This window comes from Oncorhynchus mykiss, chromosome 23 (genome assembly GCF_057628025.1).
Source record: "Oncorhynchus mykiss isolate SJ-2025 chromosome 23, ASM5762802v1, whole genome shotgun sequence".
Taxonomy (NCBI): Eukaryota; Metazoa; Chordata; class Actinopteri; order Salmoniformes; family Salmonidae; genus Oncorhynchus; species Oncorhynchus mykiss.
This window is the reverse complement of record NC_143044.1, coordinates 51,615,096-51,630,748: the sequence shown is the minus strand read 5'-3', so window position 1 is coordinate 51,630,748 and position 15,653 is coordinate 51,615,096. Positions and strand designations below refer to the sequence as shown.

The 15,653-nt window shown below is 41.5% G+C and overlaps 1 protein-coding gene across 8 annotated transcripts in view; it reads left to right on the top strand.

Annotated features, from left to right (window-relative positions):
* The first annotated feature begins 10,959 nt into the window (after positions 1-10,959).
* LOC110515674 (uncharacterized) overlaps positions 10,960-15,653 on the top strand; it is a 252,866-nt gene continuing 248,172 nt past the window's right edge. For all 8 annotated transcript variants that reach the window (XM_090217615.1, XM_090217612.1, XM_090217614.1 and 5 more), the window contains exons 1-4: positions 10,960-11,169; positions 12,260-12,384; positions 13,829-13,909; positions 14,565-14,664. In XM_090217615.1, coding sequence (XP_090073741.1) covers positions 12,297-12,384; positions 13,829-13,909; positions 14,565-14,664 — 269 coding nt within the window. In that variant the 5' untranslated portion in view covers positions 10,960-11,169; positions 12,260-12,296. The remainder of the gene's footprint in view (positions 11,170-12,259; positions 12,385-13,828; positions 13,910-14,564; positions 14,665-15,653) is intronic.

The following is a 15,653-nucleotide window of genomic DNA, read 5'->3' as shown; positions in this document are numbered from 1 at the left end:
GAGGCGATGTCTATCTAAATTTATGGCCTAGGGCCCTTATGATGTCATATTCGTCATCTCCAGCACCACTTCAACATCAACATATGTGAAAATGGCGCGTTTCCATTGTTTGTACTAATAAATATATGTTTCCAATGATATCATCAAACAATTAGTAGGCAATTAGTAGGCCATGCCTTCTCACAACTGGTCAAAATTACATGATGCACACCGATGTCATTGGAAACACTTATCTTCCTCTATCTTGTTTACTACAAATCATAGAAACATGCCATTTTAACATATGTTGATGTTGGGGTGGTGCTGGAGATGAATATGTTGTACTATCCCGTTGAAAAACGTTGAAAAATGTTGTACTATCCCTTTAAAAACATGCGACTTCCATACAGCTATGACCAGAAGTGTTTTTTTTTGTAGCTGGTAAGGAGAATTAGGTTAAGGTTAGGAAAAGGGTTAGAGTCAGCGAAAATGTTTTCCCAATCTGCTACGCAAAGTAACTTCCGGTCGTAGCAGTATCGAAGTGCCTGTTTCTAGAGAATCCCATGGCCTATTTGAAGCCACCGTGCCTCCATCTTGGCACTCTGCCACCATTCTAAAAAAAATATTTTGGAATCTATAAAAATGCATTTATTAATGTCTACATATGTTTTTGACACGTTTATTCTATTACAGAAGCTTTAATGCATGCTTTTGAATTAAATTATGGGAGCTAAACATTTTTTTTTTTAAATGTCCCCACTACAACAAAACAATACTTAAATACATGTAATTTTGTTCTTGAAACATTTAATTGAAATACTGTAGAATTCCATTAATTCTTATAGAGGACTGCTTATCGAGTTCTAATATGGGTGGTGGTTTCAAAGCCTCTCATTGGCTAATATATAGCATCAGCAATTCAGGGATTATACAGGAAACATCATTGGACTGAATGTACCGACTCCGCATGTTTCTCTCTTGCTCATTAAGAAACATTTGATTTCAGTCTTTGGGGTTGTGGTTTGATGTGGCAGTTATTGATGTGTGTCCCCCATGAGACACCATAGGAACAAAGCCAGTGTCACTTCCTCAAAGTAGTCAGAATGAATTTAAGATAACACTAGAAATCTGTAATTACTTTTGAAGTTTTTGCTGAGGAGGTTTTAGTTGTATATGTACAGTAGCTAAGGTGTTTGGTGCACTATTTCTCAAGTTAAACAATGTGTGGTCTGTTGTCTTATTTAAAACACTGTTCCGCTGCTGTGTTGGGCGGGTTTATCTCACTGTCTGTGTGTTCTGCGTACGATTGGATAGATCGCAACTGTGTATCCTATGCTAGTAATCAAGTGAGCATTGTCGAAATCAAAAACCCAACCCTCAAGTCATGACGAACTCACTTACACAACTCAGTTTTGAACGAGACTGACTTTATAACTAAAATTATACTATTTGCACTCCCTTTTTTGGACACTAGAATAAATGTTTGAGTAATATCGATGCCACACAGGCATTTTCTATCAGAGAAGTTGTATATTGCCTTCAGTTGCGTAATAATTCAGATTGACAAAAGTCTGAGATCACTCCTGCTAAATTACAGTTAATCATTCCGGTCATATCCTCCATGCTGCTAAGAGGACACTAAAATGTCAGCTCTCCTCTTTTACATTATCTCCTCGAGAAATTCTATTAACTTACACCTTTCACATAAGTAATTATGCTCATTAAATCAAATTGCATTCGTTTTTATTCTTATTGTAAGCCTAGACTCGGCACGTACGGAGAAACAGAGAAAAGTCATTAAAAAGGATGAGAGTGACTGAATGGGGATGTCTGCTGCATGTCAATGGAGATGTACAACATTATTGATGTTCGTCAGTTACTTTTTCAACTTTGCAGTCTGTGAAAGAAGCAGGTGGACATTTAAAGTAACAGTTGCATGGCAAAGTCCCAATTATCTCTTCTTACTCCTAAAGCTGCACTTGTTATCTACCCTTCGCTGGCTTGAAAGGAAATGACTGGTGGTATATGAAATATGGTGGAAACTCATGCTCACCCATATCCAATGCTTTTAGATTTGTTGGGAAGTAGTGAACATGTGCACACTTGTGAGGAAGGAGAGATGATTGAGACGGAGCCCTTCACTGCTGGGTTACAGAACAGCTGTGGTACCTGTTTATTTATTTTACTGAAAAGAAATACAATTATCCAATTACATTTGACTTTACTATACCGTGTATGTTTCAGCACCTTTCTTCCTGAGAGTGTCGGCTATCTAGAAACTAAAATGGTCATTCGTTTCTCCCCATAGGAGAGACCTTTGAAGAATCATTTTTGGTTCCAGGTAGAACCATTCCAGGTAGAACCACAACCGTTCTACATGGGACCCAAAACAGTTCTACCTGGAACCAAAAAGGGTTCTACCTGAAACCATAAAGGGTTCTCCTATGGAACCCTCTTTTCTAAGAGTATAGACCTGAATGGAATTGGTAAACAAGCAGTGAAAATGGAGAGGACAAGTGAAATTGGAGACGGCATGTGGTGGCCCTCTTGAATAATGCACAGCCCACTTTTCTTCCTACATTTCATATTTGATGAGCTTGTTGAAGTTGGACTCTGCTGCATAGCTGCATCCCAGCTGGAAAGTTCCAGGAAAATAAGAGGTTGTTTATTGTCATAGGATTTCTAACCCAGACAAAACATGTACAGTTCATTGAGGTGAATGTAACTGCTAACTGTCAAATTAAATATGAACCCTTTTGGAGACCTTTTAATTCAGAATCAGGTTCAATGAGAGTTAAGAGTGAGTCATACAATCAGTGATTCACAACACGCTCTGCCTAAATGACTTCCAATCTTTTAGCAGTCGTATCGGTTTATTGACAGGGTTTTTCACCTGTGTTATTATTAGTGTCTTGTCCAAGCTGCCTAATGCTACAGAAACAGGAGACAGGCTCCTGCCCTGCGGTCCATTCCGGCTCAGACAAGGCTTACGTACCATTAGTTGGGAAGACAGATGAGCAGCACAGACACATTTTGTTTTTAATGTCAGTCACGCAGTGCTTTGCTCTTTGTATCATCTTACCTAACTGAAAGCCATCTTGAACATCGTTCCAACAGTTTCTATAGAGATCAGCCACCCCCAATGCTACGTGGGAAAATGATCATGATGGAGAGATACACGATCTGATAATGACTTCTGACACATTAAACTAAATGAGTGTCGGTTGCTAGCTACACTAGGGGTCAAATGCTAGATGAGGTTACAACGTTAGAGCACTGATTTGATTCAAAGCTGTAAGTGACAGACAGACATTTTCCCACATTTTCTGTGTTAGATGTAAATTGTCACCCTGAAGAAGGCACAGTGACGCCGAAACGTTGGTGATTTACCCATTACAGTGCCTTGCAAAAGTATTCACCCCGCTTGGCGTTTTTCCTATTTTGTTGCATTACAACCTGTAATTTAAATTGATTTTTATTTGGATTTCATGCAATGGACATACACAAAATAGTCCAAATTGGTGAAGTGAAATGAAAAAAAATGACTTGTTTAAAAAAATTCTAAAATATTACAAATGGAAAAGTGGTGTGTGCATATGTATTCACCCCCTATGCTAGGATCTGGTGCAACCAATTAAATAAGATCTGGTGCAACCAATTACCTTCAGAAGTCACATAATTAGATAAATAAAGTCCACCTGTGTGCAATCTAAGTGGCACATGATCTGTCACATGATCTCAGTATATATACACCTGTTCTGAGTCTGCAACACCACTAAGTAAGAGGCACCACCAAGCAAGTGACACCATGAAGACCAAGGAGCGTGCCAAACAGGTCAGGGACAAAGTTGTGGAGAAGTACAGATCAGGGTTGGGTTAAAAAAAAAATATCAGAAACTTTTAACATCCCACGGAGCACCGTTAAATCCATTATTAAAAAATTGAAAGAATATGGCCTACAACAAACCTGCCAAGAGAGGGCCACCCACCAAAACTCATGGACCAGGCAAGGAGGGCATTAACCAGAGAGGCAACAAAGAGACCAAAGACCCTGAAGGAGCTGCAAAGCTCCACAGCGGAGATTGGAGTATCTGTCCATAGGACCACTTTAAGCCGTACACTCCACAGAGCTGGGCTTTATGGAAGAATGGCCATTAAAACACCATTGCTTAAAGAAAAACATTTGCAAACACATTTGGTGTTCACCAAAAGGCATGTGGTCGACTCCCCAAACATATGGAAGAAGGTCCTCTGGTCAGATGAGACTAAAACTAAGCTTTTAGGCCATCAAGGAAAACCTATGTCTGGTACAAACCCAACACCTCTCGTCATCCCGAGAACACAATCCCCAATGTGAAGCATGGTGGTGGCAGCATCATGCTGTGGGGATGTTTTTCATCAGCAGGGGGAACTGTTCACAATTGAAGGATTGAAGGATTGAAGGAATGATGGAGGGCGCTAAATCCAAAATAGAGGTATCATAAAGTTCTAAATATCCCTTCCTGTGTACATTTTAGGACGTCCCTCAGCCCTGACAGGACAATGTCAACCCTGGTTGTTCATTGTGACTCCTGGAGGACGAACATCAACCTATCAGGATTCTCCTCAAGTAAGGACCATTGTTCCAAATGAGAGGTTAGGTTCAGGAATAAGGAATTGATTAACCACTGTACTGCAGAAACCTGTCACACACACACACATTGAGTTTAATGTCGTGTTCTACTGCATTGATTAAGCACACTGACGGTATTCTTCATTTGAAGTTGGCTGCATCGAAACAGACAACAGACACAGCCAGTGGACTCTCAGCTAACAAAACATTTCTGGCATCGGGTTTCTTCTTTACTTTGTCTTTGTTTCTATGTATTGAGCTTTTATTCAATACATGTCTGTATGGGCACTCTCCCCCAACAGTAAAATGAATTGATCTTGTTTAGGATTTGAGGTCAGGCCATTACCTGTTTCTCTATGCACCATGGCAGGCAGCGGTGACCTCAACAGAACTCATGTCTGCATTTGCATTTCTGAGACAAAGTATGCTTTTTACCAAATCATTTTATCACTAAAACCATTTGCTTTGTCACATGCAGGGCCCAGGGCAATACGGGTTGAGCTTCCATGTGAGTGACTAAACATTTTACTGGGTATACAAGCAGATTTAATACATCATCCATAGATAAAGATGTTCCTATGCATTTCATGTCCAGTTAAGAGGCAGGTGTTGAACATCAGCCTCAAGGCAATAATAACGTGAAAGGCACAATGAGAGCTCATATAGGCACAGTGTACGGTACAGCAATGCATAAAGGCAGGTGGACCACCACACAATGCAGCCATGCTAATGTGTTTGCTTAGAAAACACCTATTTTCAGGCCTCTTTGAAGTATAAAGCTAATCATACACATGTCCCAGATCCATGCTTACTGATTGGACGATGTCCCATATCCATGCCTACTGATTGGATGATGTCCCAGATCCATGCCTACTGATTGGATGATGTCCCAGATCCATGCCGACTGATTGGATAATGTCCCATGTCCATGCCTACTGATTGGATGATGTCCCATATCCATGCCTACTGATTGGATGATGTCCCAGATCCATGCCTACTGATTGGATGATGTCCCAGATCCATGCCTACTGATTGGATGATGTCCGAGATCCATGCCTACTGATTGGAAGATGTCCCAGATCCATGCCTACTGATTGGATGATGTCCCAGATCCATGCCTACTGATTGGATGATGTCCCAGATCCATTCCTACTGATTGGATGATGTCCCAGATCCATGCCTACTGATTGGATGATGTCCCAGATCCATGCCGACTGATTGGATGATGTCCTGTCCCAGATCCATGCCTACTGATTGGATGATGTCCCATATCCATGCCTACTGATTGGATGATGTCCCAGATCCCTGACTACTGATTGGATGATGTCCTGTCCCAGATCCACACCTACTGATTGTTTTAAAGACATGTCAGGCATCAGAGTCCACAGATAAAATGGATTAGTGTTTGTCTAATTCCACATGAAGCAGCAATAACCCAACACACACACACACACACAGAAACTTCTTACTGAAAGTAAGGAATTAACAAATCAGCTTGAACAGAATAGCATAGAACAGAACAGAGTAGAACATAATTTGTATTTATTTATTTATTTCACCTTTATTTAACCAGGTAGGCTAGTTGAGAACAAGTTCTCATTTGCAACTGCAACCTGGCCAAGACAAAGCATAGCAGTTCGACACATACAACAACACAGAGTTACACATGGAATAAACAAACATACAGTCAATATTACAGTAGAAAAAAAGGAAAACTAAAAGTATATATGCAGTGAGTAGAAATGACGTAGGATAAGGGAGTTAAGGAAATAAATAGGCAATGGTGGTGAAGTAATTACAATATAGCAATTAAACACTGGAATGGTAGATGTGCAGAAGATTAATGTGAAAGTAGAGATACTGGGGTGCAAAGGAGCAAGATAAATAAATACAGTATGGGGATGAGGTAGTTGAATGGTCTGTTTACAGATTGGCTATGTACAGGTGCAGAATAGAACACAATAGAATGTAATAGAACCGAATAGTACAGAGTAGAACACCATAAAATACCTCATAAATGGCTGCTGGTATGAAGGGAGGTACCAAGGAAGGTAAGGGAGGTAACTAGTGTTTACTTCAATGGCATGACTTATTTGTGTGGAGGTGGAGTTCTTTATCTGTTGCCGAAGTTCGTGAAACTATTTTTACTCTGACCATGTATTACTGTTTAAACGTACCTACAACATGACCAAAAGTATGTGGACACCTGCTTGTCGAACATCTCATTCCAACATCACGGGCATTAATATGGAGTTGGCCTCCCCCCCCCCCCCCCCCCCCCCCCTTTACTGCTATTACAGCCTCCACTCTCTGGGAAGACTTTCCACTAGATGTTGGAACATTGCTGCGGGGACTTGCTTCCATTCAGCCACAAGAGCATTAGTGAGGTCAGGCACTGATGTTGGGTGATTAGGCCTGGCTCGCAGTCGGCATTCCAATTCATCTCAAATGTGTTCGATAGGGTTGAGGTCAGGGCTCTGTGCAGGCCAGTCAAGTTCTTCCACACCGATCTCAATAAACCATTTCTGTATGGACCTCGCTTTCTGCACAGGGGCATTGTCATGTTGAAACAGGAAAGGGACTTTACCAAACTGTTGCCACAAAGTTAGAAACACAGAATTGTCTAGAATGTCATTGTATGCTGTACCGTTAAGATTTCACTTCACTGGAACTAAGGGGCCTAGCCCGAACCATGAAAAACAGCCCCAGACCATTATTCCTCCTCCACCAAACCTCACAGTTGGCACTATGCATTGGGCAGGTAGCGTTCTCCTGGCATCTGCCAAACCCAGATTTGCCAGATGGTGAAGAGCCATGGAAACCCATTTCATGAGTGTTGCAACCGAGAATGGACGATTTCTATGCATTACGAATTTCAGCACTTGGCGGTCCTGTTCCGTGAGCTTGTGTGGCCTACCACTTCGCGGCTGAGCCGTTATTGCTCCTAGATGTTTCCACTTCACAATAACAGCACTTAGAGTTAACTGGGGCAAATTTTAAGAACTGACTTTTTGGAAAAGTGGCATCCTATGACAGTGCCACGTTGAAAGTCACTGAGCTCTTCAGTAAGGCCATTCTGCTGCCAATGTTTGTCTATGGAGATTGCATGGCTATGTTCTCCATTTAATACATCTGTCAGCAACGGGTGTGGCTGAAATAGCCAAATCCACTAATTTGATGGCGTGTCCACATACTTTTGTATATATAGTGTATATGAATATCTCTTTGAATATTTAATATCTTCTTTACCAATAGCTACGGTGGAGACTGGAGAGAAGGAATAAAATACCAGTTTAGATTTAACAATGTAGTTTTCAGGTATTCCATGTAGTCTTTCCATTATATATTTATCATGCAATTAGCATAATCTCTGTACTCACTCGTTATGTCTTTTACAGAATGTGTTGAAGTTGTATGGGGTCAATGGTGTGCCTGCAGATGAAAAGGTATCACAGGCTTTTCTTCATTCTTAGATCAGTTGTGAATAAACCATGAAGTTACAAACAAGGCTAGATGTCCATTATCACTGTGATGCTGCTGGCCCTCCACTTCAACTCCACTTCACCTTGGGCTTTGGTTCTATTAGGCTGTGATGCTGCTGGCCCTCCACTTCAACTCCACTTCACCTTGGGCTTTGGTTCTATTAGGCTGACAATATCTCAGAATAAAGATAGGCCTACTTATTATTTTCAAACTACACTGAACAAAAATATAAACACAACATGTGAAGTGTTGTTCACATGTTTCATGAGCTGAAATAAAAGATCCCAGAAATGTTCCATACGCAAAAAAAAAGCTTATTTCGCTCAAATTTTGTGCACACATTTGTTTACATTCTGGCTAGTGAGCATTTCTCTTTTTCCAAGATAATCTATCCAACTGACATGTGTGGCATATCAAGAAGCAGATTAAACAGCATAATCATTACACAGGTGCACCTTGTGCTGGAGACAAAAGGCTACTCTAAAATATAAACTTTTGTCACACTACACAATGCCACTGTAACAGATGTGAAACGGCTAGCTTAGTTAGCGTGGGCGCTAAATAGCGTTTCAATCAGTGACGTCACTTGCTCTGAGACCTTGAAGTAGTAGTTCCCCTTGCTCTGCAAGGGCCGCGGCTTTTGTGGAGCGATGGGTAACGACGCTTCGTAGGCGTCAGTTGTTGATGTGTGCAGAAGGTCCCTGGTTCGCGCCCGGGTATGGGCGAGGGACGGTCTAAATTTGTACTGTTACATTGATGCTGTTGACCCGGATTACTGGTTGCTGCGGAAAAAAGGAGGAAGGTCAAAAGGGGGGTGAGTGTAACGGATGTGAAACGGCTAGCTTACTACCTTGAAGTAGTAGTTCCCCTTGCTCTGCAAGGGCCGCGGCTTTTGTGGGGCGATGGGTAACGATGCTTCGAGGGTGACTGTTGATGTGTGCAGAAGGTTCCTGGTTCGCGCCCGGGTATGGGCGAGGGGACGGTTTAAAAATATACTGTTACACCACAGACATCTCAAGTTTTGAGGGAGTGTGCAATTGGCGTGCTGACTTCAGGAATGTCCACCAGAGCTGTTGCCAGATAAGTGAATGCTAATTTCTCTACCATGGGCCGCCTCCAACGTCGTTTTAGAGAATGAAACTGAGGAGTATTTCTGTCTGTAATAAAGGCTTTTTGTGGGGAAAAACTCATTCTGATTGGCTGGGCCTGGCTCCCCAGTGGGTGAACCTGGCTCCTCAGTTGGTGAACCTGGCTCCCCAGTGGGTGAACCTGGCTCCCCAGTGGGTGGGCCTGTGCCCTCCCAGGCCCACCCATGACTGCGCCTCTGCCCAGTTATGTGAAATCCATAGATTAGGCTCTAATACATTTTTTCAATTGAATGATTTCCTTATATGAACTGTGACTCAGTAAAATCGTTGGTATTGTTGTATGTTGCGTTTATATTTTTGTTCAGTATATATTAAAGATATATCTTAAATAACTATTATTTATGTTCCTTGTGAAAAGATTTTGGATAAACATTTCAAGCACCATAGAGTTCATTCTAACTTGGTGTAAAACTCTACATGAGCCCTTCAGCACCATAGGGTTCATTCTAACTTGGTGTAAAACTCTACATGAGCCCTTCAGCACCATAGAGTTCATTCTAACTTGGTGTAAAACATTACATGAGCCCTTCAGCACCATAGAGTTCATTCTAACTTGGTGTAAAACTTTACATGAGCCCTTCAGCACCATAGGGTTCATTCTAACTTGGTGTAAAACTCTACATGAGCCCTTCAGCACCATAGAGTTCATTCTAACTTGGTGTAAAACTTTACATGAGCCCTTCAGCACCATAGGGTTCATTCTAACTTGGTGTAAAACTTTACATGAGCCCTTCAGCACCATAGGGTTCATTCTAACTTGGTGTAAAACTCTACATGAGCCCTTCAGCACCATAGAGTTCATTCTAACTTGGTGTAAAACATTACATGAGCCCTTCAGCACCATAGAGTTCATTCTAACTTGGTGTAAAACTCTACATGAGCCCTTCAGCACCATAGAGTTCATTCTAACTTGGTGTAAAACTTTACATGAGCCCTTCAACACCATAGAGTTCATTCTAACTTGGTGTAAAACTTTACATGAGCCCTTCAGCACCATAGAGTTCATTCTAACTTGGTGTAAAACTTTACATGAGCCCTTCAGCACCATAGGGTTCATTCTAACTTGGTGTAAAACTTTACATGAGCCCTTCAGCACCATAGAGTTCATTCTAACTTGGTGTAAAACTCTACATGAGCCCTTCAGCACCATAGGGTTCATTCTAACTTGGTGTAAAACTCTACATGAGCCCTTCAGCACCATCCTCAAGGAGATTGCAAAACATTCTGTTGTGGCATTTGAGTCTGAGACTAAAATAGACCCCAACTCCTATGGAACTATCTAGCAAAGCCTAGGTACAATTCAAGGTGGTGATCAAACTCACCAAGAAAACCCATAATATTGACTATCAGGCAACATTGAGTTGGAGGTTATAGCTAGCAGAGTACTGTATTTCATCACCAGTTCATGTTCTCGATCAATAAATCAATATTTAATCAATACATTATGAACATTATTGTTGGCAGAGGAAATGTTTGGCTCCAAATTCTAATTTAACACAGTGTGGATGGAAGAAAACAGAAAAAATAATGAAAATAATTGAATTACTCATTACATAATTTGAGCACCAGTTTATTTTCACAGTAATGATGTGCTACTGTATGTGATGTTCTCAGTCAAACAACAATAATCTCGTAACTAAATAAATTATTTTCTCATTCATAAATATTATTTTCTCATCCAAATTGTGGAGCGTTTCCATTGTAATGCCTCCACCGGTGGCGGACTTGGGGTCCTCCATGCATTCCAGTAGCCTAATGAGAGAGTGGGAGGGTCAGTCAGTCGGTGCGACTAATAAGGACACGAGGATCTAGTAAGAGATCCCATTCTCACTTTTATGTCTTTACAAGTCTACTTTGGAATAGCAACCGACTATTTTTCCAAACATGCGTTCATAAACGTTCATGGATTAATGCGTTTTTATGCTGGAGTAAACTTTCTCACCAATTGTAAGTAGACCGGTTTGGTTTGATATTCATGATTTACAGGTTGAATAATAATGGCTGCTTGAAATCATCCTCTGTAATGCCATGTATTGATACGAACTTATAAGTAGGGGTCCTTGGTTAGTGTGTCTAGCCTTGTCGTAGTTTGGCACTTTAGTGGTTTTGCGCACAGCTTTAGTTCATGTTCTGGAACTTGTCTGGCTTTACGGGACGGCTTCAGTCACTCGAAATGATTTATGAACATTCCGTTACGTTCGTGTAAATAGGCTATACTGTGTGTAACACTTGTGTAGCATGCAGTTTTTCCATATGCTCGCAATAACCGTATTAGGCTGCAGTGAACGGAATGCATAATTACGCGTAATTGGGTAAGTATATTTAATGATTGAGGAGCCTTGAAAATGTGAAAATATGAATACCGCATAAATGGAATAGACTATCATGGAATGTCTCGTCCGCTAGTTCCAAACAATCTGAGTTATAGCTGTGGCGCTTTTCAATGTCCGACAGACATTATGACTGGTTTGAATTGTGAGATTGGCACGTTTGAGGAATTTGGCATCTCTCCATCGAAGTTGTATTTTGTCAGTTGGCATCATGCGCGTGATCTCATCTCACTATGAACGTGATCTGTGTCATACTGACCCGGGACAGTTATGTTCAGGTTCAAATTCATAATTTAGACTAGTTCTACATAGCCGACCCCATTCTATTTGTTTCAGTTTGGTATAGCCTACAAAGTGTGACTCTTCTGTTTAGCCTATTTTCCTGGTGATATGATTGCGCCATAATAACGCAGCAACTCTTGCAGTGGACCTGTCGCACCTTGCTCTCACGCCTTCAGTTGAGGTCTGCAGCGGAGCATTGGTTATTTTCAACTGTGATACGACACACATTACATTTACAGTACACACTTTTCGTTATGGGGTAGACAAGGCGCATCTCATTTGACAGTTTTCTGTGTAATAGATTACTAATACTTCACATATTTGATTAATTTAATTCATTTCAAAACAAATGTATGGAATTCATTCATATGTTACTGTAAGATGTAGGCGTACTATTTGAATAACTAACTTGTGTTTTATTTTAGGTTTTGAAGAAGTTTTTTCTCTTGCATCAGAGAAGACATGAGTTGCTTGTTAAAATGGACAGCTTTCCTCTGGATCGTACATATCATTCCCTGCACTGTTGGAATGGCATTGAACGAAAGAATAGGTATGTATCTAACACAGGAGGCTGCTGGGGGGAGGACAGACCATAATAATGGCTGGAATGGAGTGAAATCAAACACATGGAAACCCTGTGATTGATGAGTTAGATACCATTCCATAACAAATAAACATGTTTTATTGTCACATACACCAGATAGGTCCGGTGAAATGTGTTGTTTTACAGGGTCTGTCATAGTAATACGACGCCCTTGGAGCAAATTAGGGATCAGTGCCTTGCTCAAGGGCACATCGGCATATTTTTCCCCTTGTCGGCATGGGTATGTGAACTAGTGACTTTCAGTTACTGGCCCAACGCTCTAACCGCTAGGCTACCAATGAGCCACCAACCTCCTGTGGCATGTAAGGACACTGTCACCAACACCAAGATGACTTTGATCTCACAGACACTCTCCTTAGGCTTAGTTTACAGTGGGAAGACATTTTGGGAGCTATGTGGTACACACAGTTTTGGAATTTATATTTCATAGCACGCACTAGGCTAGGCTATGTGGCTGTGCTCAAGATATTGTCTGAAACAGGCAGTATGCTATTGTTTACATCCCTTGAAATACATATAGCTAAAATATAACTACATTACAGGTTATTGTTACCCGTTTGAGTTGACTTTTGAGTGGTACTAGCATGCCCTTCCAATAACGTTGGGCTAACATTGGTGTTGTCACAGTAGATGATCATGTTCAGATTTTGCAGACAGGAACATGGCAAGTCATTTGTTTGCAGTTTTAGCTACAGTATACGGTCTGGGTCATGTTCAGTTGGCACGAAATTGAAGAAAACCATCCCAAAAAGACAAACTGGGAAGTGGTATTATTTGAACTTGTCTAATAAGAAACACCCGTTCGTGTTTTCCATTGCACGACGTTGTGAAACGTTTTGCTCCACGACCCCGTAGCCGTGCCCCAGTCTCCAAGAGGAAACATGGCTCAATAGAAAAAGGGTCAAAGTTGAGCCCAGTTATAGTTAGGTCTCTTTCACCACCTCTAATTAACAACACTTCTACATCCCTGTCTGGGCTGTGTGAGGCTGCGGCCCAAATGGCACCCTGTTCCCCATAGGCCACTGGTCAAAAGTAGTGCACTATATAAGGAATAGGGTACCATTGGGGACGTGGAGTAAATCTTAATGAATGGGTGGATAGTGATGACTAACAACCACTGATGTGGTGAGTGACTGAAGTGCCCCTCCACATGGAAAGACACTGGTCACGTCACAGGCTAACTACTATATTGCAGTCCTGCTGTGCACATCAACCAATGGTTATGTGCCAAATCCTCAATCTCGCTGTCGGACACCAGATCTCAAAGTTATAGTCTTTGATGACTGAAGTGTTTAGAAGGTATTCTGCACTTGTTTGCTGTCTGCATCTTCATTTTTACTTCCATGAATATGAACCTTGTATGGCTGATGATGTTATCCCTGTTTTCTAGACAACTCTAGATGTCCTCCATTGAAAGTAGACAAGGACCTGTTTTCCTACAGTTTAAATGGTCCACAGCCAGAATTCACCGGTAAGAATTACAGTGTTATGGTGTACAAGTTCCTCAACTGAAATAAATCCATCTCTCTCTCAATGGTTGCATACCAAATGGCACCCTATTCCCAATATAGTGCACTAATTTTGAACAGGGCTCATAGGGCTCATAGGGCTCTGGTCAAAAGTAGTGCACTATATTGAGAATATGGTGCCATTTAGGACACACTCAATCTGTTTGGCTCTGATCCAGGGGGGTAATAACGTCCATGTCTCAGACGTGTCGTGAAAAACATGAATATGTTCACGGGTTATGTAACACAGAACAGAAGTACTCTGTAATTGAGCCTGCGCTAACAGACGTGCAGCCAATTTGTTTGAGGGAGCACTGATGGTCAAATCTATTGTCTTTGAAGTAATGATGCATACATTAACTATATTGTACCATAGGAATGAATCAAACTGGACAGGAGTTTGATGTAAATCTAGAAAGTCCAGACTCAATCCATATTGTTGGATCACTGGAGTTTAAAACAACACCTTGTAACACCTAGTGCCAGTTTGCAGAGCACAGATCATCTCCATAGAAAGTGTTTTTATTCCAGGTCAGGACGAGGCTGAATCTATGTCAGTGAAGCAGACTTCCTAAGTTTAAACCAGCCCTTCTCGTCCTGTTGTCTCTTTTCTTTCAGGTTTTGATCTGACAGAAAAGTTTCTCCTGAGAAAGGGGGCAGTGACAGAGGAGCGGCCATCATTCCGGCTGGGGAGCAGCCCCCTCATCAAGCCAACCGAGTGAGTAGTGCCAGGCTGGCCCAGGGGGACACTTGGGTGTGACTGGAGGGTAGTTTCATTACTCTGGCCTCACACTTGTTGAGATAATCACAGATCGAGTCATTCAGATCTCCCCTCACGGTTGTATCCTTCAAACAGTATGCATGACAGCAGTTTTGTTGTTCGCCAAAGCTTGCTAGTATCCATGAAATGGGCGTTATCTCTCTAGTCGCTGAGCGTCAAGTCTGTGTGTTTCCTCTGTTCCCTCTCCTTTCATTGAAACTAACTGCTCACTGATAGCTAGAGGAGGGAGACATCAACTCACAGAGTGAGTTGAGCTGGGCCTGCTGGGTCAGGGACATCTTGGGTGTGACTAGAGGGTAGTCTGGCCAGGTCTATTTGGGCACTAGTTACTGTACGAGTCTGTCAGTCAGTGTGTGATCATGTTGCTTTGTTTTGGAATTGACTGAAGTCCTGATCCCTCAGGCCATGTGGCTGTGCTCTGTTGGAGCGGTTTCCATTAAGCTCTGGCTTAACAGCATACAGTACAGCACAGGTGTAGGATCTTAATTTGAGCCAGTTTGCTACAGCAGGAGAAGAATCCTGCAGCAACAGGAACATCTGAATCATTATATTGTGGATTATAATGAATGGATGTTTTTTTAGGGGTTGATACATTTTTGTGATAAAGAATCAAGTCTGAAATTTCAAAGTGGAAATTTCAAACTTCAGAATCCTTTTAAAATATCAAATGCACTACACGTTCTAGTTCTCCTGCAACAGGGTGATCAAGTTAAGATCTAACATCTGTAGGTTGTGTACTAATGATCAAGCTAATGGCCGCATAGTGTTCTTTACTTGAGATAATTGGAATTGCCAGTCAGAGTAGAGGCTGTGTGACTGAACACTTTATTGAACCAGGCTCTGGCTTTAGGAGATATACTATAGAGACACGAGAGTAGGTTTACATGAATGTACTAATGGACTTTTACTATATTAAGCGTACTAGT